Source organism: Danio rerio, chromosome 8, assembly GCF_049306965.1.
Source record: "Danio rerio strain Tuebingen ecotype United States chromosome 8, GRCz12tu, whole genome shotgun sequence".
NCBI lineage: Eukaryota > Metazoa > Chordata > Actinopteri > Cypriniformes > Danionidae > Danio > Danio rerio.
In genome coordinates this window covers 61,713,244-61,740,296 of record NC_133183.1, presented here as the reverse complement: position 1 = coordinate 61,740,296, position 27,053 = coordinate 61,713,244, and the positions used below count along the sequence as shown (strand labels likewise).

At 40.4% G+C, this 27,053-nt stretch overlaps 1 protein-coding gene across 8 annotated transcripts in view; it reads left to right on the top strand.

The window, feature by feature from the left end:
• Positions 1-27,053, top strand: part of cabin1 (calcineurin binding protein 1) — a 155,250-nt gene that overhangs the window by 31,876 nt on the left and 96,321 nt on the right. The window contains exons 19-28 of one of the 8 annotated variants that reach the window (XM_073911252.1): positions 354-463; positions 872-1,024; positions 6,455-6,661; positions 8,514-8,659; positions 8,876-9,137; positions 10,608-10,772; positions 12,399-12,488; positions 15,587-15,765; positions 17,275-17,405; positions 26,857-26,922. In XM_073911252.1, coding sequence (XP_073767353.1) covers positions 354-463; positions 872-1,024; positions 6,455-6,661; positions 8,514-8,659; positions 8,876-9,137; positions 10,608-10,772; positions 12,399-12,488; positions 15,587-15,765; positions 17,275-17,405; positions 26,857-26,922 — 1,509 coding nt within the window. Of the gene's footprint in view, positions 1-350; positions 464-871; positions 1,025-6,454; positions 6,662-8,513; positions 8,660-8,875; positions 9,138-10,607; positions 10,773-12,398; positions 12,489-15,586; positions 15,766-17,274; positions 17,532-26,856; positions 26,923-27,053 lie in introns of all 8 variants that reach the window. The other 7 variants (XM_021478506.3, XM_073911251.1, XM_009304314.5 and 4 more) reach the window with 7 other exon arrangements.

The window sequence follows — 27,053 nt, the reverse complement described above, 5'->3', positions numbered from 1 at the left end:
GAAAAATTCCTGAATCTCTTCAACATCATTCGGGAAATATTTGAAGAAGAAAATGTATTGCTAATAATTAATTATTAATATTTATAAATTATTCTGACTTTAACTGTATTCATAAAAAATATGTTGGGGTGTGTTTTGTCCATGTATTTAGCCCATTTTCACCTGCGTTTTAAGCTGCTCACTTGCATGGGATTTATGAAATCTAATAATGTAATAGCAGTTGTAAACAGGCCTGTGATAACCTCAGTATTTGACTGTTATTGAGGCCGCTGTGTGTGTGTGTGTGTGTGTGTGTGTGTGTGTGTGTGTGTGTGTGTGTGTGTGTGTGTGTGTGTGTGTGTTTTGTGTAGAAGATGATACTCCATTGCTGCCCTCCTCCCTCATGCTTCTGAACACAGCACATGAATGTTTGGGCCGGCGCTCCTGGTGCTGCAACTCTGATGGAGCTCTGCTCAAGTTCTTTGTGAGTCTCATTTCTCAAATGATCAGTTGCTCTGGGTCCATGTTTTGGAAATTAAGATGATACAATCTTAAAATTGTCCACAGATACTGTCTGGCCCTAGCTATGAGCATAAAAGCCGGTAACAATCGATGCTCTTGTTATTTTAGGCAGATGTGGCCTGAGGAAATCAGACTTTTTTTATGCCTGGAATAGATATTGTAGTGCATAGAGATCCCTAAATTGTCCTCTCAGTCGTCCTAATAGTGCGTTGCGGTCTTTTTATGTCTGATTTGCTGGCTGAGCTGAACCAGACAGTAATGGAGGACTGAAGAGCAATGCGTCTGCAGTGTCATTTGTTCATATAAATTTATGATTTGCTCATTTGTAGTGATTGTGTGTGTGTGTGTGTGTGTGTGTGTGTGTGTTCAGATGCGCGTTCTGCGGGAGAAGCTCTCGGGACATGAGAATCTGCCTTATAAAGAGGATCTGGAGATGGCACTCGAGCAGTGTTTCTTCTGTCTGTACGCGTACCCCAGCAAGAAGAGCAAAGCCCGATATCTGGAGGAACATTCTGCTCCGCAGGTAACACACACTTCAGAGATCTCACGCTATTATTAAAGGCTTAGTTTAGCTAAAAAGGAAAATGGTCCCATAAATTACACAACCTTAACCCTTAAAGACCTAGAGGTATTTTGTGGGCAACTAATGGGCCTATATTATTATTTTTTTTAAAAGCAGTTTTATTTTTATTTTAGCAGTCAGCCTCAAGTGTCATATATCATTTTAAACAGGAGAACCTGAAGTTTCAATCTGTATCATTTAAAGGTCCAGTCTAAATTATTTTTTGGTCCAAAAACATATGAACAGACAGAAAATATTCCAAAATTTTCCAGAAACGATTTTTAAAAAAAGTGTCATTTTCTAGTTATTTCAAACAAAACCTTATGAAGTTTGTTTTTCTTTCTTTAGAAATACATGTTATGATGTTTTATACATCCAAAATAAATTTTGTCCACATCCACAATTCCCTGAGCAAGTTATAGCAATTTATTTCAATGTTATTCCAAGGCGTTTTTTTATGGGGGAAAAAAATTCATTTATTTACTGACAATGTATTTGCCTAAAAGTTCTGGGAATGAACTAAACAGAAAAATTTTTTTACAAAATAATAGAACAGTGAAGCAAATTTGACTTTTTCCAAATAATATATTTTCAGTTACTATAAACAACACCACTTACAATGAACAAATAAAAAAATAAGAAAATAATAAATAATGCGTCAAAGTCCAAATAAACATGGTGCAAATCCTCAGTAAAAAATAGATATAAATATTTACTATACTATAAATAGTTACATAACGAAACTAGATTCAATATGGAACATCCTTAGGTTTTATGTGCCAGCATGGATATGGTTGTCTGTGGATATGGATTTGGATGTGGTTGTCTGCAATGCAGACAAACAGCCGCACCTTCATTTGCGTCTTTTGAAAACAGCAAGAGCAGCAGTTCGTCTTTGCTGTGTCACTGTTTTGTCATGTTTCTGTGCTGCTGTGCATGCAAAAGTACTTAGTATGAGAATTATTTCATGCAAAACTTTTTTTTTTGCATTTTATTTAGCCGCGCATAAATGTATGCCTATCTCTCATTCCGTGTTGTTCAAAAAGCTCGTTTTTGGTCCACAAACAAAAGCGAAACCTATGCTTATTGGTTGTGATATAGCGAGTTTGAACCAATCTGGACATGGAGGAGGGGGACTGATTTCAAGTAATTTCAACACAACGCAGACAATACAATAAACTTTGGTCCCACCTTATATTAAGTGGCCAGTATAGGTTCACACCTCTACCCAGTGTCTTTGCAAACCCTGTACTGTGGACATGTTTACTATGGAGACATGTTAATACTCGTCTGTCAATCAATTCGGTGGGCGGGGAAAACCTCACTCCTACATCACGTTGTGGTCATCCTCAAATCACTGGGCTTTGGATCCTATTTTACCGTCAGGAAATTTTAAAAAAGAGACTTGTTGTTGTGTTTCTATCACTCCAGTATGGCTGTGGACACACTATACCTGCACACAGTCCTGTCCAAACTGCTTCCAAATGTTGATTTTGCATCATAGGTGCCCTTTAAGTTAATAGTGTTGACTCTGGTTCCTTCAATCCCACGGGTTTCTCTTTAGCACGACTCTCATTTTATGCCCTGAAGCTTTAAAAGGAGAACTGGAGCTAGCTCTGTGCTAATGAAAGCAGGTGGGTGATCCGTCGCCCTGAGTCAGCAATAATTCACTGATTGATTATCTTTTAGCAGCAAGAGTCACATTGATCATTTGGCCACCCACACACACACACACACACACACACACACACACACACACTCCCATTATGCCGCACTGCTCAATACACAGGAACTGCTGTACCAAAACATCCACCGAAACAACAAAGGAGCTGCTCTGCGCTTATTTCTGTGTCTCTGGAGGAAACGGATTGTGTGCTTGAGATGCCGCCCGGGATTTTTGCAGGCAACTAGCAACTTTGTATTGAACTCTGTGGGTCTGAGCAATAGAAATGGCAAATTGTTAGCAAGTGAAATTCTTCGTCCGTGTTTCCAGCCACCCATCTGTTTTTGTATTTATTTATTTGCTTTTTTTCTTGCTTTTTTTGCTTATTTACTTCCTTATCTACTTCCTTTATTTATTCATCCATTCATTTATTTAGTTTATTTATTTACATATTTACTTATGTACTTTATTCATTCATTCATTTTCTTGTCGGCTTAGTCCCTTTATTAATCCATAGTTAATATTAATGAATTATTATTATTAATTATTAATTTATAGTAAATACTGTAGTGTTTTTACCATGCTGACACTGATTCCTCCGATAGAGATGGAGATGTTGTACAATCAGCTCAAATGTTGGTAGAATTAGTTTTTATATATGGGCGATATATTGACTGAGGTCACTATGCGATAAGACGATAGATTGATTATTGTGTCAGGCCTAGTCGTACTGCTTCTCAGGGTGCTTTCACATTAGCACTTTGGGTCCACAGCCGGGTTCGTTTGACGTCATAGTACGGTATGTTCAGGGCCGGAGCAGTCTGAACTGCCGCTCTAGGCAGAGGACGATCACGCCGCCCTCAACCCCAATGTGAAAACGAAAGTGACCGGTTATGAAAATGAAGTGAGGTGTCGCGGACCTCTTTTCCGGCGCTCTATGCGCGGATATAACTGAGGACGCGCGGGTGCTGAGGGAGGGAGATGTCGCGGACACTGCGCTCTTTATTCTGCCGCCCTATGCGCGGCTATAACTGAGGACGCGCGGGTGTCGTGGACCTCAATTCTGCCGCCCTATGCGTGGATATAACTGAGGACGCGCGGGTGCTGATGGAGGTGACGCTGACGCCGCCCTCTCTATTCTATCGTCTATGCGCGAATATATCTGAGGACGCGGGTGGTGAGGGAGGTGTCGCGGACATAACTAGACGTAGACGCCGCCCTCTCTATACTGCCGCCCTAGACGGCTGCCTAGGTCGCCTCTTTGGACGCGCCGGCCCTGGGTACGTTTCGCTAGTGTGAACGTGTCTTCTGAACTCGGGTGCGCACCCGTGAACCGTACCCGAGTCCGCCTGAAAGAGGTGGTCTGGGGTACGGTTCACTTCTGATGTGAATGCAATCGTACCAAATCACGGAAGTGAACTGCCAACTGTACAACAAACTATCGTTTTCATAACGTTCTTTCGTGTTTGTGTTTGTGTGTGTGTGTGTGTGTGTGTCACGTTTCGTACCTCGGTGACACGCGCGGGACTGAGCCAGGGCAAACACAGTGATACACAGTGATGTCTGCTTGTCTCCTCCAAAAGCAGCTTCTGCAGATCACTGTTCAAGACATGAACACAAACCAACCGAGGAGGTGGCAGGTGGAGACAATCGAACTTGGTACAGTCCAGGCAAATGAACCAAGTGTGAAAGCACCCTCAGACTCAGAATCAGGACAAATTACAAACAAATTAGGTTGCTGATTTCCTGAATAAAGACGCTTGTTTATGTTCATAACTCATTATGATTGTATGAATTCCTTCTTCTTTCTCTGAATGAATGAATTATCAGTATAACCTCTTTTTATTCTTTTAACCATGTTGTTTCATTGGTCTGATCCGGTGTTGTTAGTGTTTTTAATCAAAACTAATCAGAACAAATTGTCTGCCCTGTTTTATTCGTTGAGCTCATAAAGCTGTCGTGATGCCAGTGGGGGAATTGCCTTTTGTGCCAATTGATAATTTAGTCTTTTGTCATGTTTTTTTTCTTTGACGATGAGTGCGCGGGACACATTACACCTCTGCTATTGTGTTCAGATTACTGTTATTCCTGTGAGGGACAAAAAGGACTGTATTCTCACTCACAGACTGACAGGAAATCAGCTCAAATTCCCCCAAATTCCCCCCAAACTCACCATATTACACATTGACATACAGACAGAGAAGGAGAAAAGTTAACATAACCCCACTTTCAAAGACAATGTTGTACTGTATTGTAGAAATTAAATGCTAGAAATGTACCAAATTGGGTATTTAATTATATAGTAAGGTTGTATTAGTTCATGCATTTACTAACATGAAAAAATAATGATGTACAGTGTTTTGTACAATATTGTTAGAGTATTTATTCATGTTGTTTAACGTTGGTTAATAAAAATACAGTTGTTCATTGTTAGCTCTCGGTGCATTCACTACTGTTAATAAGCAAGCATTTGCATGTTAATAATGCATGAGTAAACGTTAATCTGTTTAATAAGTACTGTACTGTTCATAATTAGTTCATGTTAGTTAATACATTGTCTAATGAAACCTTATTGTAAAATGAGACCAAAAAACTTAAAGCTAATAATTTTGTATATAGAAAAATATACTTTATTTAAATATTTTCAGAAGTAGTGATACTATTTTTTTTTATTTATTGTGTATTTTTATTTCTTGTAATTTTTGTTAAATATTATAAGGTTTATATATATATATGATAAAAATAAAACTAGTTTTTTTTCCTAGTAAGAAATACTCAAAGCAGATTCAGTTTTCTCAATTAACAGGCATGTTAATTATAAAATAAAAAATTCTAAACATTTAAAATATAATACATATTTTAAAATTTAAATATATTTATAATAAAAATTATAATAAATTAATAATAACATTTAAATATTAAACTCATATTGCTAATTGAAATGAGCTAAATTATAAATATTTGCTGTTTTAAATGTCAAATGAGTGCATTAAAATGATGAAATTACCAAAATAAAGATCCAAGTTTAATATTTAACACAGGGGTCACCAATTTTGGCCCTGGAGGGCTGGTGTCCCTGCAGGGTTTAGCTCCAACTTGCCTCAACACACCTGCCTGGGTGTTTCAAGTATACCTAGTAAGACCTTGATTAGCTCATTAAGTTGTGTTTGATTAGGGTTGGAGCTAAAATCTGCAGGACACCGGCCCTCCAGGAACAAGTTTGGTGATCCCTGGTTTAAAGGAATAGTTCGCCCCAAAATTCAAATGTACGTAGTATTTGCTCATCCTCAGGTGGTTCCAAACCTTTTTAAGTTTCTTTCTGCTGTTGACCACTAATTAAAATATGTTAAAGAAAGCTTAAACCTGCAGCTATTGACTCCTGTAGTAGGAAAACCAAATAATATGGACGTGAATGGTTACAGGTTTTTAGCTCTGCTCACAAGATCTGCTTTTGTGTTTAACGGAATAAATAAAGTCCAACAGGTTTGCTACAAGTAAAGGATGAGTAAATGATAATAGAATTTTCACTTTCGAGTAAACTGTCCCTTTTTTAAAAATACTCAAATCACAAAAATGTGTGACAAAACAAAAAAACGAAAGCTAAAATAGCATACAATTAATACTAAATTATATAAATAATGCAAGTCGTACAAACAGTAACTTTTTAATCATTTTATACTGCACCAATCTGCATTAATCTATCTGTATTGTCTCTGTCTCTGATCTAGGTGGAGCTTCACTGGAAAGAAGCCGTCTTCATGTTTGAGTACTTCAAACCCAAGACCATGCCAGAGTTTGACAGCTATAAGACCAGCACTGTATCTGCTGACCTCGCCAACCTGCTCAAAAGACTTTCTGGAATAATCCCGCGCACTGACGGCCCAACGCTCTCCATAGACGACGTGTCTGCCTATATTGAAGGAGGTGCAGTAAAGGTATGAGCGCTTTTACACACCTTTTCTGTTGCCTTTTCTTCAGTCCCCATCCCACTCATCACAAATACTGCAGAAGACCTACTGGAACCAGCATAGAGCCAAGATTCTCATAGAAATCAGTCAAGTTTGGTGAATTAAAAATCATGGTTTGGGGTTACATTCAGTATGGGGGTGTGTGAGTGATCTGCAGAGTGGATGATCAACATCAACAGCCTGAGGTATCAAGACATTTGTGCTGCCCATTACATTACAAACCACAGGAGAGGGACAATTCTCCAGCAGGATAGCGCTCCTCATACTTCAGCCTCCACATCAAAGCTCCTGAAAGCAATGAAGGTCAAGCTGCTCCAGGATTGGCCAGCCCAGTCACCAGACATGAACATTATTGAGCATGTCTGGGGTAATATGAAGGAGGCATTCACGATGAAGAATCTTCATTAAAAATCAAGGCATGATCATGTTTCATTGTGGTCAAATAAGTGTAATCTAGAGGCCTTTGCCTTTCATATAAGCCACTTCTGATACCAACTGATCACCTAGAAGTCAAGGTATTATTTGCTGTAAAGGTGTTTTTTCTACAACCACATACTCTATAATAAAAGTCTTTAATTAGTTTAAATTTGCTTTTATTTGCTATTGCATAACTTCTATTCCTCCAAATTAGGGTTGTAACGGTATGAATTTTTTACGGTATGATAATCGTCTAAAACAATACCACGGTTTGACGGTTTCGCGGTATACGGTATGTTACAAATGTTACAAAATAATAGAACAGTGAAGCAAATTTGACTTTTTCCAAATAATATATTTTCAGTTACTATAAACAACATCACTTACAATGAACAAATAAAAAAATAAGAGAATAATAAATAATGTGTCAAAGTCCAAATAAAGTCCAAATAAACATGGTGCAAATCCTCAGTAAAAAATAGATATAAATATTTACTATACTATAAATAGTTACATAACGAAACTAGATTCAATATGGAACATCCTTAGGTTTTATGTGCCAGCATGGATATGGTTGTCTGTGGATATGGATTTGGATGTGGTTGTCTGCAATGCAGACTAACAGCCGCACCTTCATTTGCGTCTTTTGAAAACAGCAAGAGCAGCAGTTCGTCTTTGCTGTGTCACTGTTTTGTCATGTTTCTGTGCTGCTGTGCATGCAAAAGTACTTAGTATGAGAATTATTTCATGCAAAACTTTTTTTTTTTTGCGTTTTATTTAGCCGCGCATAAATGTATGCCTATCTCTCATTCCGTGTTGTTCAAAAAGCTCGTTTTTGGTCCACAAACAAAAGCGAAACCTATGCTTATTGGTTGTGATATAGCGAGTTTGAACCAATCTGGGCATGGAGGAGGGACAATGCATCAATGTATCGTGTCTGGTTTGTCCGGAGACACAGTGACGAGCGTTTCTTTGTCAAATCAGCGTTGTCAAATTTTGATGACGTAACCGCACTGATCCCGGAGCCTCCGGAGCCGCGAATGTTATGTGATACAGCACTGGAAAGCTGAGACTCTCTTCTTTATGCCAATCTTTGAATTGTATGAATCGGATCAGCGGATCAAAAGTTATTAAACATTTAAGAGCAATACTTATTTTTAGCCGCGGGCGGCTGTCTCGGTCTTTAAGGGTTAAAACCGTTGATATGCAATTGTTCATGGTATGATAATCGTGCACGTTCAAATCGTGGTAGACCGTCATACCGGTATATTGTTACAACCCTACTCCAAATGTAGATTCTTATTGTCATTATCTACTGCGCATCATCCTGTGTATGACTCTATATGTGACAAATAAATGTAAAATTAGGAATTCAATTAATTTAAATTGTTTACCTCCAAAGGTTCCTGCCCTTCCTGAAGGAGCATCTCCAGCGCCCCCTGTGGTCAATGAGCTGTATTACCTGCTCGCTGATTATCACTTCAAAAACAAAGAGCAGTCCAAAGCCATCAAGTTCTACATGCACGACATCTGCATGTCTCCCAACAGGTCAGTCGAACGAGCTCTCAGCGAGTGCTTAAAGGTAAACTCCACTTTTGTTTTTGCGAATATGCTCATTTTATGACTCTCCTATTGGTTAACAGAGTCATGAATCCGTTCAGCTGATCTCGGGGTGTAGCTGGAGCACTTTTAGCTAAGCTTAGCATAGATCATTGAATCCATTTATTGATTGTTCACTTATTTTGTCGCCTGTCTCTCTCGTAGGTTTGATTCATGGGCGGGCATGGCATTGGCACGTGCCAGCCGCATCCAGGACAAGCTAAACTCCAATGAGCTGCGCAGCGACGGGCCCATCTGGAAGAACTCTCTGGCTGTGCTGACCTGCTTTAGACGCGCCCTGGAGATCGACGGCTCCAACCTCTCCCTGTGGATCGAGTACGGGACTATGTCTTACGCCCTGCACTCCTTCGCTTCCAGACAGCTCAAACAGTGGGGACACCAACTCCCGGCAGACTTGACCAAACAGGTACTCTGTCTGTTTCAGACAATTTTGTTTTATAGCCATTAGGGCTGCTCGATTATGGGAAAAATCATAATCACGATTATTTTGGTCGTAATTGTAATCACGATTATTCAAAACGATTATCAGTTGAAGTGAAAATTATTCGTCCACCTGTGAATTTATTGTTATATATAAATATTTCCCAAATGATGTTTAACGAAGGTTTTTTTTTTTTTTTACAGTATTTCCTATAATATTTTTTCTTCTGGAGAAAGGCTTATTTGTTTTATTTCAGCTAGGATAAAAGCAGGTTTGAATATTTTGAAACCTATTTTAATAGCTCGATATTATTAGCCCCTTTAAAGGTTCAGGACACCCTGGATAACTTTTTTTTATATATTAACAGATTTGTGTGTGTTGAGCATCAGTTAAGACAATGTTAGCACCTGTCAGCTTTAATTGTGGGGGAAACTGGATAATGTTGAGCTTTTGTCAGCTAATTTCAGCTTCCGGGTTTACAATGATTTTTGGGGCGGGATCAAAATCAGCGACGTAGCGCAGTACTGCAAGTGCAATAATGACGCTTCGGTTTCTCATTATTATTCATAGCTGAGTTTTCTTATCCTATGAGAAGAGCCGGCTGCTTAATTATTCATGAGACCTGCCAGTGTCAAGCCCGAGCTGTGAGACACGTCACGGACCCACGGGCACACAGTATTTAGCCGTTCATGAAAGCTCATATGCGTTTGTTTCCATCATCCACGCGGTTTGTTGCATGTTTTCCCCCGCGATCTTGTCAGGGCCGATCATACAGCAAAGCTGTGTGTGTGCTGCTAGCATTTTTGTCGGGAGAGCAGCACGAGAATTAGAGAATGGCGGACGCTGTCTTTTATCAGGAGTTCGTTCACATTCAGACACATCGCCGTGCTGCTGTGTTTGCCTAAATCCTCCAGATTACCAGCAGGGCTAATGGTTAAAATAGACAGGTCAGGAGACCTGCTGCACTGAGTCTGCTGGATACGGGGATTGAGGGAGAATCCTCATTTATAGGGTTTACATGAACACACTTATTTTTATAATGATATAAATTGTGGTTATGTGTATATGAAATTACGAATAACAAATGTAGCAGGGCATTAAATCAATATTTATTTCTTTGCATTTTAACTTTGTAAACTATAAACTCATGCGTCTCCTCACGGTTTGTCTCATTTTGTGAGCTAGCTTCGTTCGCTCACGTTCTCCCCTGCTGGCCACGCCCACTCCCGCCCACAACACAAAAAATCTGTTGTGTTGATTACAATACAGAGACAATGAAAAGCATTTAGCATCTAGCTGGAAGTGCAAAAATAAGGTGTATAAATAAATGTTTGGGTATACATTAGCTGTGTGACGTGTGAGGCAGGAGGGCAGAATGACTGTGCATGAGTGTGTGTGCTGAAGGCGCAGGAAATTTGAAGGTTTGTTTGTGCGTGTGTTTGCCTGTGGTTGCAGATGGAGGAGCGCAGAGACTCGATGTTGGAGACGGCGTCGCAGTGTTTTCAGAGCGCTTCTCGCTGTGACGGTGATGAGGAAGAGTGGCTCATTCACTACATGCTAGCCAAGATTGCAGAGAAGCGCAAACAGCCGCCCAAAGACTACCTGCAGATGTACAAAAAGGTGATTCGCTCGCTGCTTATTTCGCATGCTAACTTATGGAGGTGCCCCAATGATACGGTAATATCACGATTATTGTGTGACGATACAAGTCAAGACATGTCAAGTTGAGCTTTATTGTCATTTCACATACAGTGGAACGAATTTATGTGTCTGTGCTTCAGAAATAAACATAATTATTAATATAAACACATTACTAGACGTTAGAGCTATACTAAACCTATACATAACTAACATAGCAGAGCGATATTTTAACTATACCAAGTAATAACTATTAGTGTTGTCCAGGCTTGGGCGGTATCCAAATTTTGATGCCGTCAAACCTCCTCCCTATTTTACCGGTATCCGGTATTACCGTGCATAATAAAAAAAATATGACGTAAGGCTCAGACAGCGTCACCAAACTGTTGGCTTGTGCCTAAACCATTCAGAAACTGAATACCGTATATATGCGAGGTTCGCGGTCAGCTGTTTGTCTTGTTCGTGTTAGTGATCTGCGCGGGACACACACACACACAGAGAGCGTGAGAGAGACGCACAGCACCACTCTCTCTCTCTCTCTCTTTCTCTCTCTCTCTCTCTCTCTCTCTCTCACACACACACACGCACACAGAGAGAGAGAGACGCACAACACCACGCGCGCTCTCTCTCTCGGTGTATGTGTGTGTGCGTGCGTGCGTGTTTCCGAAAAAAGCACGGGAGCGGTCGGTAACTTAAAAGGGAGCGGTATCGCGGTTTTACAATATCGCTCCCGAGCGAGCGAGCACACGCTCATCCAGATGCTGTGTGTGTATGTGTGTGTCTCTCTCTCTCTCTTTCTCTCATTTACACACACACACACACAGAGAGAGGGGGAGAGAGAACCAAGCGACACACAAACAGCATGCTCTCTTATTTACACACACACACACACACACTGCAAGTGACTTGGTGTGCGACTCTAAATCCCACCTCACCCCCCCCACCCCCCCCCCCCCCCCCCCTCTCTCCACTGTCCCGTCATGACAATCACGCATACGTATTTGTAGGCATTAAATAAATAATATTTATTATTTAATATTTGTCTCCTATTTAAGTGCATTGTTTTTATGACGGTATAACGCTATTGAAACTGACACTGTTGCTATTTTTAGAACCGCGGTATACCATATTACCGTATTACCGCCCAAGCCTAGTGTTGTCACAATACTGGAATTCGGGACCAATTATTACTGAAATTTTAGTAACGTTCATTTCCTGCTAACATTTGAGCGCTTTCTTAAACAGCGCTGATTTGCCATTGTGTTCACATGCTCAACAAAAATGACTGTGATTGGCCATGAAGGTCATTAGTTCACCGAATTCACCGCTGTTTGCTGAGTGTAAGCACCGATACAGGGACACTGGAGCGCTTTAAAGCTGTGAACATCAGCTGGTGTGTCTATAAACTGACATACGAGTGATCCACTGATGGATCGACTGATCTTCACAGCTTTAAAGCGCTCCAGCGATCTTTTCTTGATCTTTTGCCTGTTTATTTTAATATCATCAAATAAATAAATGACTTTAGCATGTTTCTAGGGAAATGTTATATCGTAAGAAATATTGTTTTCGCAATACTCAACAACGTTTCTTTCTTTCTCTCCCCAGTCTGCTCATTACCTGCATGAGGAGGCTGCCAGATATCCACGCAAAATCCACTACCACAACCCTCCTGACCTCGCCATGGAGGCCTTAGAGGTATGTGCTGTAATGAGCACTATTGACAAACCCCAGAATTTGTCCAGTACCTCCTTTGGATCTAAAACCAGAATGCAAATTATAGGGGGGGTTTGGGGGGATTGACCCCCCTAATTAATAGTTGACCCCCCTGAAGTACATCAAAACAAGATGTACAGGCGGGGGTCAAGGTAAAGTTTATTGTCTCCCGTAAGAGAAATTTGTTTTAGAAAAAACATTCTGCTGTACATAGAAAACAACATATAACAAAACATACACATTAGAAATCGAATCCTAAAATACCTCCTGATATAAAAATGATTCCATAAAATCAATAATTTAAAAAATTACATTAAAATAAAATACATTATGCCCCCACTGCCCTCTGTTATGCCAACCAATCCAGTTATCTTAATTTTTGACCGTCCTACCCTACTTGCTCAATTTAATTGAAAAAGGAACAAAAGAATGTTTATATCTATAAATTATACTTGCATAACCAGACCCTGTATCTTCTGCCAGAATTCATCCGCTCATACTCCAAATACTTCTTCTGATTTGAAGAGGAGTAATGACTGGTGAGAGTGTTATGGAATTTAATAACACATGCCAAATAGAAAAAAAAAAACTTCCGCATTTTGCCATGTGTGTGCTTGCGTGTGTTTTGTGTGTGTGTGTGTGCGCGTGTGTGTGCGTGTGCGGTTCTTTACTGACAGCCGCCTATGTGAATCTTTTCGTAAAATATGGCGAAAAGTATAACTGTGTTCACTGATCACGGTGTTTACTTCAATAATGGCACTAATATCTGCAGACTCCACTTGTCTTAATTCCATTTCTGTTTAGTTCAGTTATGACTTCAGTCAGATTAAGGTAGTCAAACATCGCTGATTGGAGCTTATGTAGGCCTACAGTAGAGGTCTGCATTCCCGCGGCTGTCCCGCGGGCGCCGCGGGACCCAACCAGATTTCTGCGGTGCGGGAATAAATTTCCGAATAAATCACGGGAGCAGTCGGTAACGGGAATAATTTGGGACGGGAGCGGGCTGTCTAGCAATATCACGGATATTGCTATGCGAATGAGAGAGAGAGAGCTTTGCCTGTGTGTGTGCTTGGGTGTGTGTATGCTAGTGCGCGCGCGAATGAGAGAGAGAGAGAGAGAGAGAGAGAGACAGCAAACGCCTGTGTGTCTGCTTGGTGCTTGTGTGTGTGTTAGTGCGCACGAGAGCTTTGTCTGTGTGTGTGTGTGCTTGGTGCTGTGTGTGTGTGTGTTTATACAGACAGCTTGGCTGTCTGGACTGTATAGCTGGGTGATTTTTTGGTTTTGTTCTCCCCCGCTCTTTAGCGGGATCGGGCGCGGCGGCCAGAAAACTGGGCGGGTCGGGCAGCGGGACAACAAATTCTTAATATAAGTGGGAGCGGTCGGGTTAGGGCTAAAACCTGGCGGGCGGGAGCGGGATTCAAAATTTAGTCCCGCGCAGATCTCTAGCCCATAGGTCAACATTCATGTTTATCTGAATAAACAGTGAGTAAACACAAGCACATCTTATTGAACATCATTTATTTTCATCACCAATTATCACAGTAGAACAGTCGCTCAAGCAGTTTGTGATGCATTTTGGAAACAGGAGATGAGCCCCTGGTCTAATGCGCCACCTGGCTTGAGATACCCGTTCTCAAAGATTTATTATTTGGGTAGCGCACATATTCTGAATGCCTTCGGCAGAATTCAAATGAGCCATTTTAATCTAGATTAATCTAAATTAATTCTGAGATTAATCTAGATTTAAAAAAAAAAAAAATATCTATGCCCACCTATAGTTATTTACTTGGGTTTTCATTTTTACTGTCAGATTCCCAAACCAAACAATAATCCCATATCTTAAAATAGACTCTATTGTCAGCCCTTTAATAGTGAGAAATAGTTCTCTCTGATCTAGATCTTAAATAATAATAGTAACAGTTAAAATAATAGATGGCCACCTCTTTAATGGTTCGTACCATTGTGAATGCATAATCACGCCCATGCGAGAAATAAAATTATTCAACAGTCTGAAAGCGGCAGATCTAGAGCACTGATAGACATGGTTAGTGCTTACAAGACATTTTTCTTGCAAAATAGGTGTTTGTATCTACATATCGGCCAAAAGTCAAATTAGAAGCATAGTTTGTATAGTTTGACCTTCAGTAACCTTTGAAATAGCTAATCAGAGGTTACTTTAAGTCAGAATACACTAAATATGCCTCAAAACACTCAAAACTTTGATACGTTTTATTAAGAAATGAGATGTTATTGAAGTTCCATGTTCCAAGAGCCAGTTTCTGGGATGAGAAACAGTTCGGCTAAGATGATAATCAGCACCTCCGAGTCCAAGGCTCTACCGAAGAAAGGTGGCTTGCCATCTCCAGGTTGGAGGAGAGTTCTTACCCCAGGTGGAGGAGTTCAAGTATCTTGAGGTTTTGTTCAGGAGTGAGTGAGGGAAGGATGGAACGTGAGATTGACAGGCGGATTGGTGCGGCGGCAGCAGTAATGTGGTCGATTCACTGGTAAAGATGGAGCCGAAAGGCAAAGCTCTTGACTTCCCAGTCAATCTACTTTCTTACTCTTACCTATAGTCATGAGCTTTGGGTCATGACCGAAAGGACAAGATCTCGGATACAAGCGGCTGAAATGAGTTTCCTTAGCAGGTTGGCAAGGCACATCCTTGTAGATAGGGTGAGGAGCTCTGTCACCCGGGAGGAGCTCAGAGTAGAGCCACTGCTCCTCCACATTGAGACAAGTCAGCTGAGGTGGCTCAGGCATCTGTTTCGGATGCCTCCTGGACGCCTACCTAGGTGGTTGTGTCCAGGCATGTTTCACTGGTGGGAGGCATCAGGGAAGACCCAGGACACGCTGGAGGGACTAAGTCTCTTGGCTGGCCTGGGAACGCCTTGGGATCCCCCTGAAGAAGTTGGAGGGAAGGGTCTGGTGAAAGGGAAGTCTGGGGTTCTCTCCTGAGACTGCTGCCTCCATGACCCAGCCCTGGAAAAGCAGAAGAAAATGAATGAATGAATTCTATTGAAATAAATATTTCTCTTACTCTCTTGTTTGTCTGATTGTGTTTCTTCTTTTGGTTTTGCCAGCTGTTTTTCCGCCTAAGCGCCACCATTCTCAAGTTGCTGGAAAATGTGGAAAATACTGGTGAGCAGGCTGAGACGAAGCTACTGGATTATGATCTGTTCTTCTGCTTGCTCACCGAAGCGGCGGTTGGACCCTTTGCACGCGGAGAAGAGAAGACCGCGCCTAAAACCAGCAGCGACAAGTAAGATTGCAAGTCATATGACATCAATGGACGTTTGGTATTGTTTTGAATAATTTATAGAGAAAAAAATGTGCTTGATGGTCTTCTCGAAGGCCTGAGAAGATAAATCAGTGTATTGTGATTCATGGATTATTTCTTACATTTTTAACATAGTTTTGAATGGCACTTTCGGCCGCTCTAGACTAGTTTTTAACAGCAGACGGCGCTCTAGACTAGTTCTTAACAGCAGACGGCGCTCTAGACTAGTTCTTAACAGCAGACGGCGCTCTAGACTTGTTCTTAACAGCAGACGGCGCTCTAGACTAGTTTTTAACAGCAGACGGCGCTCTAGACTAGTTCTTAACAGCAGACGGCGCTCTAGACTAGTTCTTAACAGCAGACGGCGCTCTAGACTAGTTTTTAACAGCAGACGGCGCTGTAGACCAGTTTTTAACAGCAGACGGCGCTCTAGACTAGTTCTTAACAGCAGACGGCGCTCTAGACTAGTTCTTAACAGCAGACGGCGCTCTAGACTAGTTCTTAACAGCAGACGGCGCTCTAGACTAGTTTTTAACTTCAGACGGTGCTCTAGCCTAGATTTTTGACAGCAGACGGCGCTCTAGAGTAGTTTTTAACAGCAGACGGCGCTCTAGACCTGTTTTTAACAGCAGATGGCGCTCTAGGCTAGTTTTTAACATTAGATGGCGCTCTAGGCTAGTTTTTAACAGCAGACTGTGCTCTAGACTAGTTTTTAACAGCAGACGGCGCTCTAGACCTGTTTTTAACAGCAGATGGCACTCTAGGCTAGTTTTTAACAGCAGATGGCGCTCTAGACTAGTTTTTAACAGCAGACGGCGCTCTAGACCTGTTTTTAACAGCAGATGGCGCTCTAAGCTAGTTTTTAACAGCAGACTGTGCTCTAGGCTAGCTTTTTAGCAGCAGACGGCACTGTAGGCTAGTTTTTTAACACCAGACGGTGCTCTAGGCTAGTTTTTTAACAGCGGATGGCAATCTAGGCTAGGTTTTTAACAGCAGTCGGCGCTCTAGGCTAGTTTTTACCAGCAGACGGCGCTATAGACTAGTTTTTAACAGCAGACGGTGCTCTAGACTAGTTTTTAAAAGCAGACAGCCCTGTAGAACACTTTTACCAGCAGATGGCGCTCTCGGCTAGTTTTTAATAGCAGACGCTCTAGGCTAATAGCAGATGTTGCGATGCTGTTTATACTAAATAGCTCTAGGCTAGCTTTTCACAGCAGATGGTGCTCTAGGTTCATTCCTACAGAAAAGGACACTCTAGGCTTTTTTCATCAGCAGACAAATGTCGCTCTAGGCTAGTTTTTTGCGTAGCAAACAGCCGTCTAGGCTAATTTTTGGCAGCGAATGGCGCTCTAGGCTATTTTTAACAGCAGACAGTGCTCTAATAATTTTTGTTTTTGTTTTTTTGAGTGTTTTAAGATCTACCTGTTCTGGGACTTTTAGCAGTGTGGAAATTTGAGCAGTTTTTAAGATCAATGTTTCGTGTGCATACAGGGAAAAGCTTCTGTCTGTGAATGATGAAGACTCTCTGTCCTCGGCCGGTGTGATGACGTGTCCGGCAGCGATGACTGGCTCAGCATCAGTGGCGGCTGCAGGAGCTTCACTGGCCGGCGACGGCGCGGCAGGTGCGAGTTCTCCCCCGTATGCGGTCACTCCACTCGACCACGATTACGCCAAGCGTAAAAACCTGCAGCAGAGGCACAGACAGGGGGAGCAGATCCAGCGGCAGCAGCAGCGGCAGCAGCAGGACGGTACAGTACCAGGGCCAGAGTATCACCAACACACACACTTACTCTTACACACACACACACACAAACACTTACTCATTCACACAAACCTGCATGCATGCACACACGCGCGTGCACACACACTCACTCACACATTCATGCAAGCACTCACACACACACAAACACTTACGCACACGCATTCAAACACTCATGCACACATTCAAACACAAACACTTACGCACACACTCACATGCACACACTTATGCATGCACTCGCATGCACACACTCATGCAAGCACACACACTCACTTTTGCACACACACACATTTACACAAACACACACTCACAAACGCATGCCCACACACACACACACACACATACTCATGAACACATACTTACTCACACACACAAACTTATGCACACACACACTCACATAAACACTCATGTGCAAGCATGCACACACATGCAGTCTCACGCACACACGCACCCACTCACTCACACAAGCACAAACACACACATGCACTCACACAATTACTCATGCACGGATGCACATGCAGACACTCGCACACAAACACTCACACACGCATGCACTCGCCTACACACACACACACACACACTTACGCATGCCCATGCACTCGCATGCACGCACGCACGTACTCACTCACACACTCGCGATATCGTACACACTCATGCACGCACTCACTCATGTACAAACACACACACACACTCTCTGCTAAGTCCCTCAAACACTCACTCATGTGCACACATAGGCACATACTCTCATACACACACACACACACACACACATACTCACTCACTCACGCACGGGGAATGAGGATGATGAAGGTTATTCACAACTCTCCAAATAATAATATGGGCTCTGGTGTACAATAGCATCTCCTCCCACCCCTCCTCTTACCATCTGCACCAGGCCACAGAGGATCATGGGAAAATGGGCAACATTGCTAACGCTGTCTCTGCGCTTTGATTTGTCTTTTTTCCATTTCTTTCTTCGCTTCGTTTTACTTCCACTTCAGCTCGCTCCACATCACCTGGAGACATTCAGAAACACGTTTGTTGTCTGCATTTCGGTCTACCGTCGGCACTGAGGGGTTTTGTGTCAGCTTGATAAAAAAAATAATAATAATAATTGGAAGTACTTTTGAAGATGATCTCCCAGATGGACGTATTGTGATGGTTTTATATATACAGAGTGGACTGTAAAAACGAAGGTGTTTTAAAGCAATGATGGATGCTTACAATCCCAAATCAGACAAAGACAAAAAGAAAGCAGTGATATCCCAATGAACTTTGACTTGTGTTTCATTGCAGACAACATGAACACAAAATATTTGATGTTTTGTCTGGTCAACTTCATTTCATCAGTAAATATACGTCCTTTCCTGTCATTCAGGCCTGCAACACACTCCAAAACAAGTTAAGGCAGGAGCAGTTTAGGCTAGTAAATAATGCTGTGAGTTGAAACAGGTGATGTCAACAGGTGATTGTAATTATGATTTGGTACAAAGGCAGCATCTAAGAAAGGTCTAATCCTTTAGGAGCAAAGATGGGTCGAGGATCGCCAGTTTGACAACAAATGTGTTCGAAAATTATTGAAATGTTAAAAACAATGATCCTCAAAGAAAGAGAGGAAGACATTTGGGTATTTCACCTTCAACAGTGCTGAACATCATTAAAGGGCCATGAAACCCCCTCGTTTCAGCAGGGTGTTTTCACACCTCTACTTTGGAAAAAGTCAGAAAAGTGGGCGTGTCCAGCTCTGTTTAGGGGGGAGTGTCGGAGGAAGAAAAGAGGGAGGGTGTGGGAGTGTCTATTTGGGCGCGCTGAGTTTCAGAGTCAAAACACACAACCACCGCGGACAATGTGACTGTGTTTACATGGACATCTGTAGTCGAATTATTTGCCAGATTATTAAATGGTGGACTTTAACTGCAGTTTGACTCTTTCATTCAGGGAATTCATTCATGTCCCTCCCGTCAAACGTGATATTTGATTCGAGGAGCTGCTCTAAGCGTGTATTTTTTATGCAATGTTTGATACCGCACGGCGAATGAGAGAAAAAAAACCCTCCGCATTTCCCGGAAACTTAGATGCACACGGCAGGTAGCGTCAGAAAGCCGCGTGTGTTATTCCGGTCACAAAATCCAACACGAGGTTATAGTTTGGTTGTAACTGTTAGTGCTAACTTGTTTACACTCGTTGCAATGGTTTGTTTGATACAAATAAAATACGAACTGAATAAACAAAGAGCACTGGTCGCTCACTTACCAAATCTGTAGAGACAGGACAATCACCAGCAACTAGAGCCGCGTCTTTATTAAGAGGAGACTAAAGCAAATCCGGATCTCAGCGTTTGCAGATGAGAACAGCTCTCAGGTAAACAATAATCCTCCTTAGACACGTAAGTTATTGTTGTTGCGCGTCACGTACACTGTTAATCCACACGTGACACTGAGCTCTCACAGAGAGAAAATGAAAACAAAACTTAACGGCAGCAAACTATAAAAGCAACACTTCACGCTTGTTTTGCCAACACAACGTGGCGTCTCTGCCGTCTACACTCTGACAGTAATGAATATTAATGAAGTTGCACAATAGAGCGCGCTGATTGGTTTGATTCAAGCCTTACTCATGCATTAATGCATCACACTGTAAGACGTGATAAGACTCACTCTGGCACAGGCGTCCAGTCTGCACGCTGGAATACACGCTATTATGTCATGACCGTGACGCAGCTTCAAAAATTAGTTTCAAACCGGAAGTACGAATTTGCTTGAAATAACGCAAAAACAACCAATTTACACTTTTTAGTGAAATATAGGCGTCCTAATAGTGTTTTCAGCAGTGTGGGACACATATACGACTGTCAACAGCTCAACACATGTGTTTTGGTGTTTCGTGACCCTTTAAAAGATTCCAGGAATCTGGAGGAATTTCAGTGCGTGAAGGACAAGGGTGAGAGCCTAAGCTGAACAATCGTGATCTCCGATCTCTCAGGCTGTACCACATCAAGAATCGTCATTAATCTATAAGCCAGATCACCACATAGGCAGGCACTGTGGGTTGTGGGCAGATACTGCATCAGAACGGCAGAGTCACTCGCTATTTTCAAGAAACGACTAAAAACTCAACTATTTAGTCTCCACTTCACTTCCTAATCTGCAATTGCCTCTCTGAATATCACACTAACTGTACCCAAAAAAAAACAAAAAAAAAAATACTAATACTACTAATACTTCCCTTCTTAGACTTTACAGACCTGAAACTTGCCTATAGCACTTATTCATTGTTGCTCTTAGTTGTGTAAATTGCTTCCTTGTCCTCATTTGTAAGTCGCTTTGGATAAAAGCGTCTGCTAAATGACTAAATGTAAATGTTATCCATACTGTAACGAGGCACACTTTATTTAAATCTAACAAGGACATTAAAATGAGTAGCCTATTCCAAAGAAATTATAAACTTTTTGGGTCTTAAATATATTATTATATATATTATTATATTATATTATATTTGTTGAGGTCTTATAAAGGTCTTAAAAAGCATTACATTTTACTTTTAAAATGGTGCAAAAACCCTGGAGAGGATACAAGTACTTGACTGGTCTGCCTGCAGTCCCGACCAGTCTCCAATAGAGAATGTGTGGCAATGCGACAAGGAAGACACCGTACTGTTGCCCAAATTAAAACTTGTTTGCGGGAAGAATGGGACAAAATGACACCTGAAACACTTCAGCACTTGTATCTTTAGTCCTTAAACATCTTTTAAGTGTCAAGATAAGAACATAACAGAGTGGGAATTGCTTTACTGCTACAACTTTATTTTGAAATGTGTTGCAAAGAACCAAAATTGAAATACGTGTTTATTTGAAAAACAACTATAAAAGTCATGAGGAAGACATCGAATAATATTTGTTGTATTGTCTGCAATGAAATTCAAGTCAAAGGAAATTTTTTTATTTGCGTATTCCATACTGTCCCAACTTTTTTTCTGATTTGGGGTTATATTTTGTCTGCTATACCAACAGCAACAGTATAAGCCCATAAGGCAGCAGATGCTGTGCAACACTGTCGGGAGCTTCTGCGCTCTGCTGATCTTATATTTTAGGAAACCTAAATGTCATCATGTGTTGAACAGAGCAGCCTGCTGTTATTTGTTACATTTTCAGTTAGTTTAGTCAGATGTGTGGTAAAAATGTCTGATCTACACGTTATCTACTGTACTATATTGGTGTAGCAAGCCTTCATTTTCTGTCTGTCAAGAGCCTTAAAGGGATAGTTCACTCATAAATGAACCTTGTCTATTAATTTACTCACCCACAGGTCTTCCAAGATGACTGTTTTCTTCGGTAGAACTTTAAAGAAGATTTTAAGCTGATTCATGTAATGACAGTGAATGGTGACAGGTGTTTTTAGATTCAAAACACTGACAAACGAGTCCAAATCAATAGTCATGACTCCTGATGACGCACTGAGGTCTTGTGAAGCCAATAAAAAATGGCCTTTGAAGAAATTTAACTAGTCTATGTATTAAAACTAATACTATTATCGTCGTTGATGGCCTGAAGGAGAGTAAATTAACAGCAAATCTTCATTTTTGATGTGAACTATTACTGTAAGCTCTTCAGAATTGTATTTTCGCTTAGTATTTTTGAATAACTCATTGATGCTTGATTTTTTTTGGCAACTGCACATTGTTAGTTATTTCAATTTGAAAACAGAGGGTCTTATACCAACGTTTATGTTAAGAATAATCCCATTGGAAAGTCATTTCAGATTCACATCATCTAGATTTTTCCGTTCAGATTAGTGTTCCTCTAGTTTAAAGGGGGGCATTGCATAGTACACTTGATTAAATATTGCTGTGGCCTGTTTTGATGAAATGGAGTCAGTATTTTTGAAACTGTGTCAGATGATGGCTTTGACCTATTTGCTGGAGTCAGTCTCGGCTTTTCATGCTCATTTTCTGGAATACAGCGCTTCGATTTATCACTTGTTTAAGTCTTAAGGTGGATTATCAGTGGCTAAATGCTTTTGTTGTGTTCATCAGTCTACCATATAGCTTGCATGGCTTTAAACGGGCGTTGGTTGTTGCAGCTGCATATGGCGTGGTCCTATGGAATAATTCAGAATGCATTTGTGTTCAGTATTTGCATAAAATCCTTATGAAATTTGAATAATTCATCATATTCATATTCATATTCATCATAATTCATATAATCATATTTCTCTTTTTATTTTACATCGACAGAGGCATTTTTGAGTATTTTTGCAGTACTGCAAAATACAAGCCTACACAAAAAAACCTAGAAAGAGTTTCACTATTTTTTATGGCAAAGTTGAGATTTTGTATTTATATCGCAATATATATATATAGGCACTAACCTTATAAATAGACATCATAGTTGCAATGTAAACAACTACATTCTCAACTAAAAAAAAAAAAAAGCCTCAAAAGTACATTATGTTGCCCAACAGCTGCAATATTTGTCAAATATTGCAAAAGTGAGTCTGTTGATCTGCTGTCACTTTGTTGGGGGAGTGATACACAAAGGTGAAGAGGCTGTACGAGTGCTGTTATTACAGAATATCGCATGGCTATCAGCCAATCAGATTCGAGAACCAGACAGAACTGTTGTATAAATATATATACATCGCAATGCTAGATTTTTCTAATATTGTGCAGCCCTATCAATAGCATCTAGATGCAGCCTTTATGATGCAAGCTGAGGCTGCATCACTCAGCGATGCAATGTCAGACACAATGCACTCAAATGGAGCTAGTGACGTCACTGTGACGGGTAGGGTTAGGGGTGGGGTTAGGTGAGCCCATTAAAAAGCATTGGATGCAGCCCAGATTGCACTGCACCAGGTCTGCAGCCAGACCCCTCTCAGCCCTATAGTAAAGTAAGCGTTTCATTGGCTGTGTTTATTATTTTCATTTTTTCTTATATTTGTATTAATATATCATTAATAGTGTAAACTTCATCTCCAATTGTTCTCAGTGTTGTTTTGTTGTTGTTGTTCTGGCTGGCCTCATTTCATTGCCTCGCTGAAGCCTTCACTACAGCTTGCTGCAGATTTGAAGTGTGATTTTTATTTTATGTAAAGATGAACGTTGTGAGATGTTGCCCATGTTCCTCAGTGGTTCTCATGGCCTGCTTTAGTCTCCTTGTCTCCCTGCTGCCTCCTGCCTGCTCCCTCTCTGCCTGCCTCTGACCTGCTTCCCACCTGCTGCTTTTTAATGGTGCATGATGGGTCGGCACCCTGATTCAACAACGACTTCCCACAATGCACTCCGCACTGCTCTGTGTGCAAACTGACATCTGACCCGAGTATCTGCCAAAAAAAAAAGGGTGCACGGGAGGTGAAATTGTTCTTGTGGGTTGCTCTGATTAATGTGGTTTGGGAAAAACAGTGGGAAGTTTCACGGTTGTTTATTTTTTTCCTGCATATGCTGGTGTGTGGATGAGTTTCGCTTCCAATCAGGACTTGGATCAAAAATGATTTAAAGGGGTAGTTCACCCAAAAATAATAATTACCTTTTAAGATTCTTTCTTATGTTAAACGCAATAGAAGATATTTAGAAGAATGCTGGTGGATGGTGTCCATTGACTTCCATAGTAGGAAAATAAATGACTATTGAAGTCAATCAACCATACCATCATCGAGCATCCTTTAAAATAACTTACTTTGTGTTCAAGCAGAGTAAATAATAAGAAATTTAATTTTTGGGTGAACTATTCTTTTAACCATTCAAAAGCTGGCGATTGAATTCTCCATGTTGATACTAAAGGCCCTGATGTACTTCAACAAAATCAGTTTTTGTTTGTCATTTTAGGGTTACAAAAAAAGTTTAAAATACCTAAGATCTTGTGTAATTTTAGCTAACATTCCATTGCCATTTACACAATGATGTTTAGATCAGGGGCTCTCAACCTTTTCACTTCAAGGCCTCCTTCTCTGAAAATTTTTTGAAGGCCCAAACTGATTATCTAGAGAAAATGCTTAATGTAAAGCTTTATTTATTAGCAAAACACTGTTGTTTTTCTACATCTTTTCATATATATATATATATATATATATATACACACACACATATATATATATATATATATATATATATATATATGTATATATACATATACATATATATATATATGTGTGTGTGTGTGTGTGTGTGTGTACATTAGAGATGCACGATATATCGGCGCCCATATCGTTATCTACTATTACGTTACTATTTTTAAGATTATCGTTATCGATCCGATGTCATAATTAGGCCGATATATTTAAGCCGATAAATTACGTAATTGTACGTAAGTGTACATCACTGTAAAACGTTTTATTCATGACCATTTGAGCTGGTTTCAGTCCTTAGCTCTTTAACTTTTATCCTATTTAAATATATTTAAGTTGCTTGTTAATTAAATATCATTTTGTTATTTAAACTATTATTTTTATGCAACAATCAATATGCATGTTCATTTGCTATAAAGAAAAGGAAATAATTTTTTGCATGCAGATTTATGTGAAATGGTGAATATAGGTCTATAATCACCTTGCAATTTTGAAATCATAGCTTTTTTGCTTTGAGTATAGACTATTCAGTTCATAAGAGCAGTTCAATCTTTTATGAAGACACACACACACACACACACACACACACACACACACACACACACACACACACACACACACACACACACACACACACACACACACACACACACACACACACACAGGGCTTGACATTAACACCCGCCAAATGCGGGTAGATTTCAGCAGTGGTGGGTTAGACAGACACTCTCACTAGCCACTTTTGCTGGTTGAAAATAATTTTCCCGGATAATAATTCTTAAAAGCAGGGTTGGACAATAAAGATGGTCCAATATGCATGCAAAGGCCATCTTAGAATTAAGAAGCAACAAGACAAAAATAATTGCGTTCGCGCGAGCAATAGAAATACTGAATACTGAATGAGAGGATAATCACTCGCGCTAACAGCTGAGATGATCTTTAAAACTGTTTCAATTGTGTGCGCGCTCCCGTTTCCTTGCGTGAAGCAACTGTGTCTAGAAACACAACTAGTGTGATCAGTTCTCTTTCAAATAGACTAGAAAAAAGTGATGAACATGCACCCACAGTCTTTCAAGAGTTCCAGATTTGTTTTTTTGTAAGCAGCACCGGTTGCTTTCGCTTCAACCGTTCTTTGAACAGATTATTTATGAGCAGGGCCAGACGGAATCTGCGGACGTTTTTTGCTATTTCTGCTGAGAATTTTGGTAAAAATCTGCGGATTTCTGCAGAATTATTTTGGGAGTATCCAGCAGAGTATCATAACTAAACCCTTAGTATATTGAATAAAAAGTAATAATTACTGAATAAAAACTGAATAAAAATTAAGATTTACACATTTACTCAAGTTAAAAAACAGAATTAATAATGGGCTAAAAATCTGCAGAAATCTGCAGAATCCTGCGCGCGCAGATTCCGTGTGGGCCTATTTATGGGTCTAACGTTAACTGTGTGTGTGTGATCATCCAAAACGTAAGTATTTTGTCAGTTTAGTGGCTAATTCGTATGAATTTTATAACAACCTAGCAATGTCAGACGTCCAAGGAGTGTGAGCACAAATCGTGTTGAAAATGATGAAGGAAGCGATGCACTTGCATTTTTCACGCACTTTTAGACACGATATGTGAACGGCGCCTCAACTCTAACATAGCAAACATTACACCGACGTGACCAATCCGCTGTCTCTGTTATGTTTGCCTTGTTTACTGTTGGTTGCTAGGTTACCAATACCACAGTCAGCCACTCTATCAACTTGAACTTGAAGCGCACCACGTTTGCCTTTAGGATTTTTATATGTTTTTGACGTGGAACTTTGAAAAGGTTTTCTTCGCATTAGGATAAATTGTGTTTTGAGCTGAAACTCACCCAAAAATCAACTCCATATAAACTGAGTTTGTTTGAAATACCACATCAGTTCCTTCTTTAATTTTGCTTGAGGTACATCAGGGTTGTAAAAACACTACAACTCATACAGGTCACATTTTACCATCAAATATTTAAAAAATCTGACTTTAAATGAGTAAGATGAATGCTGTTTTTGCGGCATCAATTTTTAATACAATTAAACACAAGAAAGTGGTGAAATATGACTATAATATGTGATTTTGCTAGTTTTTCCCTCTAATAGCTTCTATATGCTAGCCATTTCTCAGCACAAAAGCTAAAACATAAACGCTGAATGCACATTACAGTGGTACTCAAAATAATGCATTTTCCAGATTATGAAACGTGTTTTAAACTGAATTTCCTCTACAGCTGACTTCTCACTTGACCACGACTACTGCGTGTGTGTGTCTGCTTTGCGGCCAGGATCAGTGTATGGTACAGACGCCCTTTCCTCACACAGCCAATCTGTGGCTCACCTGTCATTCCTTTAAAGCAGAGCTTAATTTCCCCAAAGAATCCCTCACAGCAGCCTATGATCAAGCATAGCAGAAGCCTGTTCAGCATTA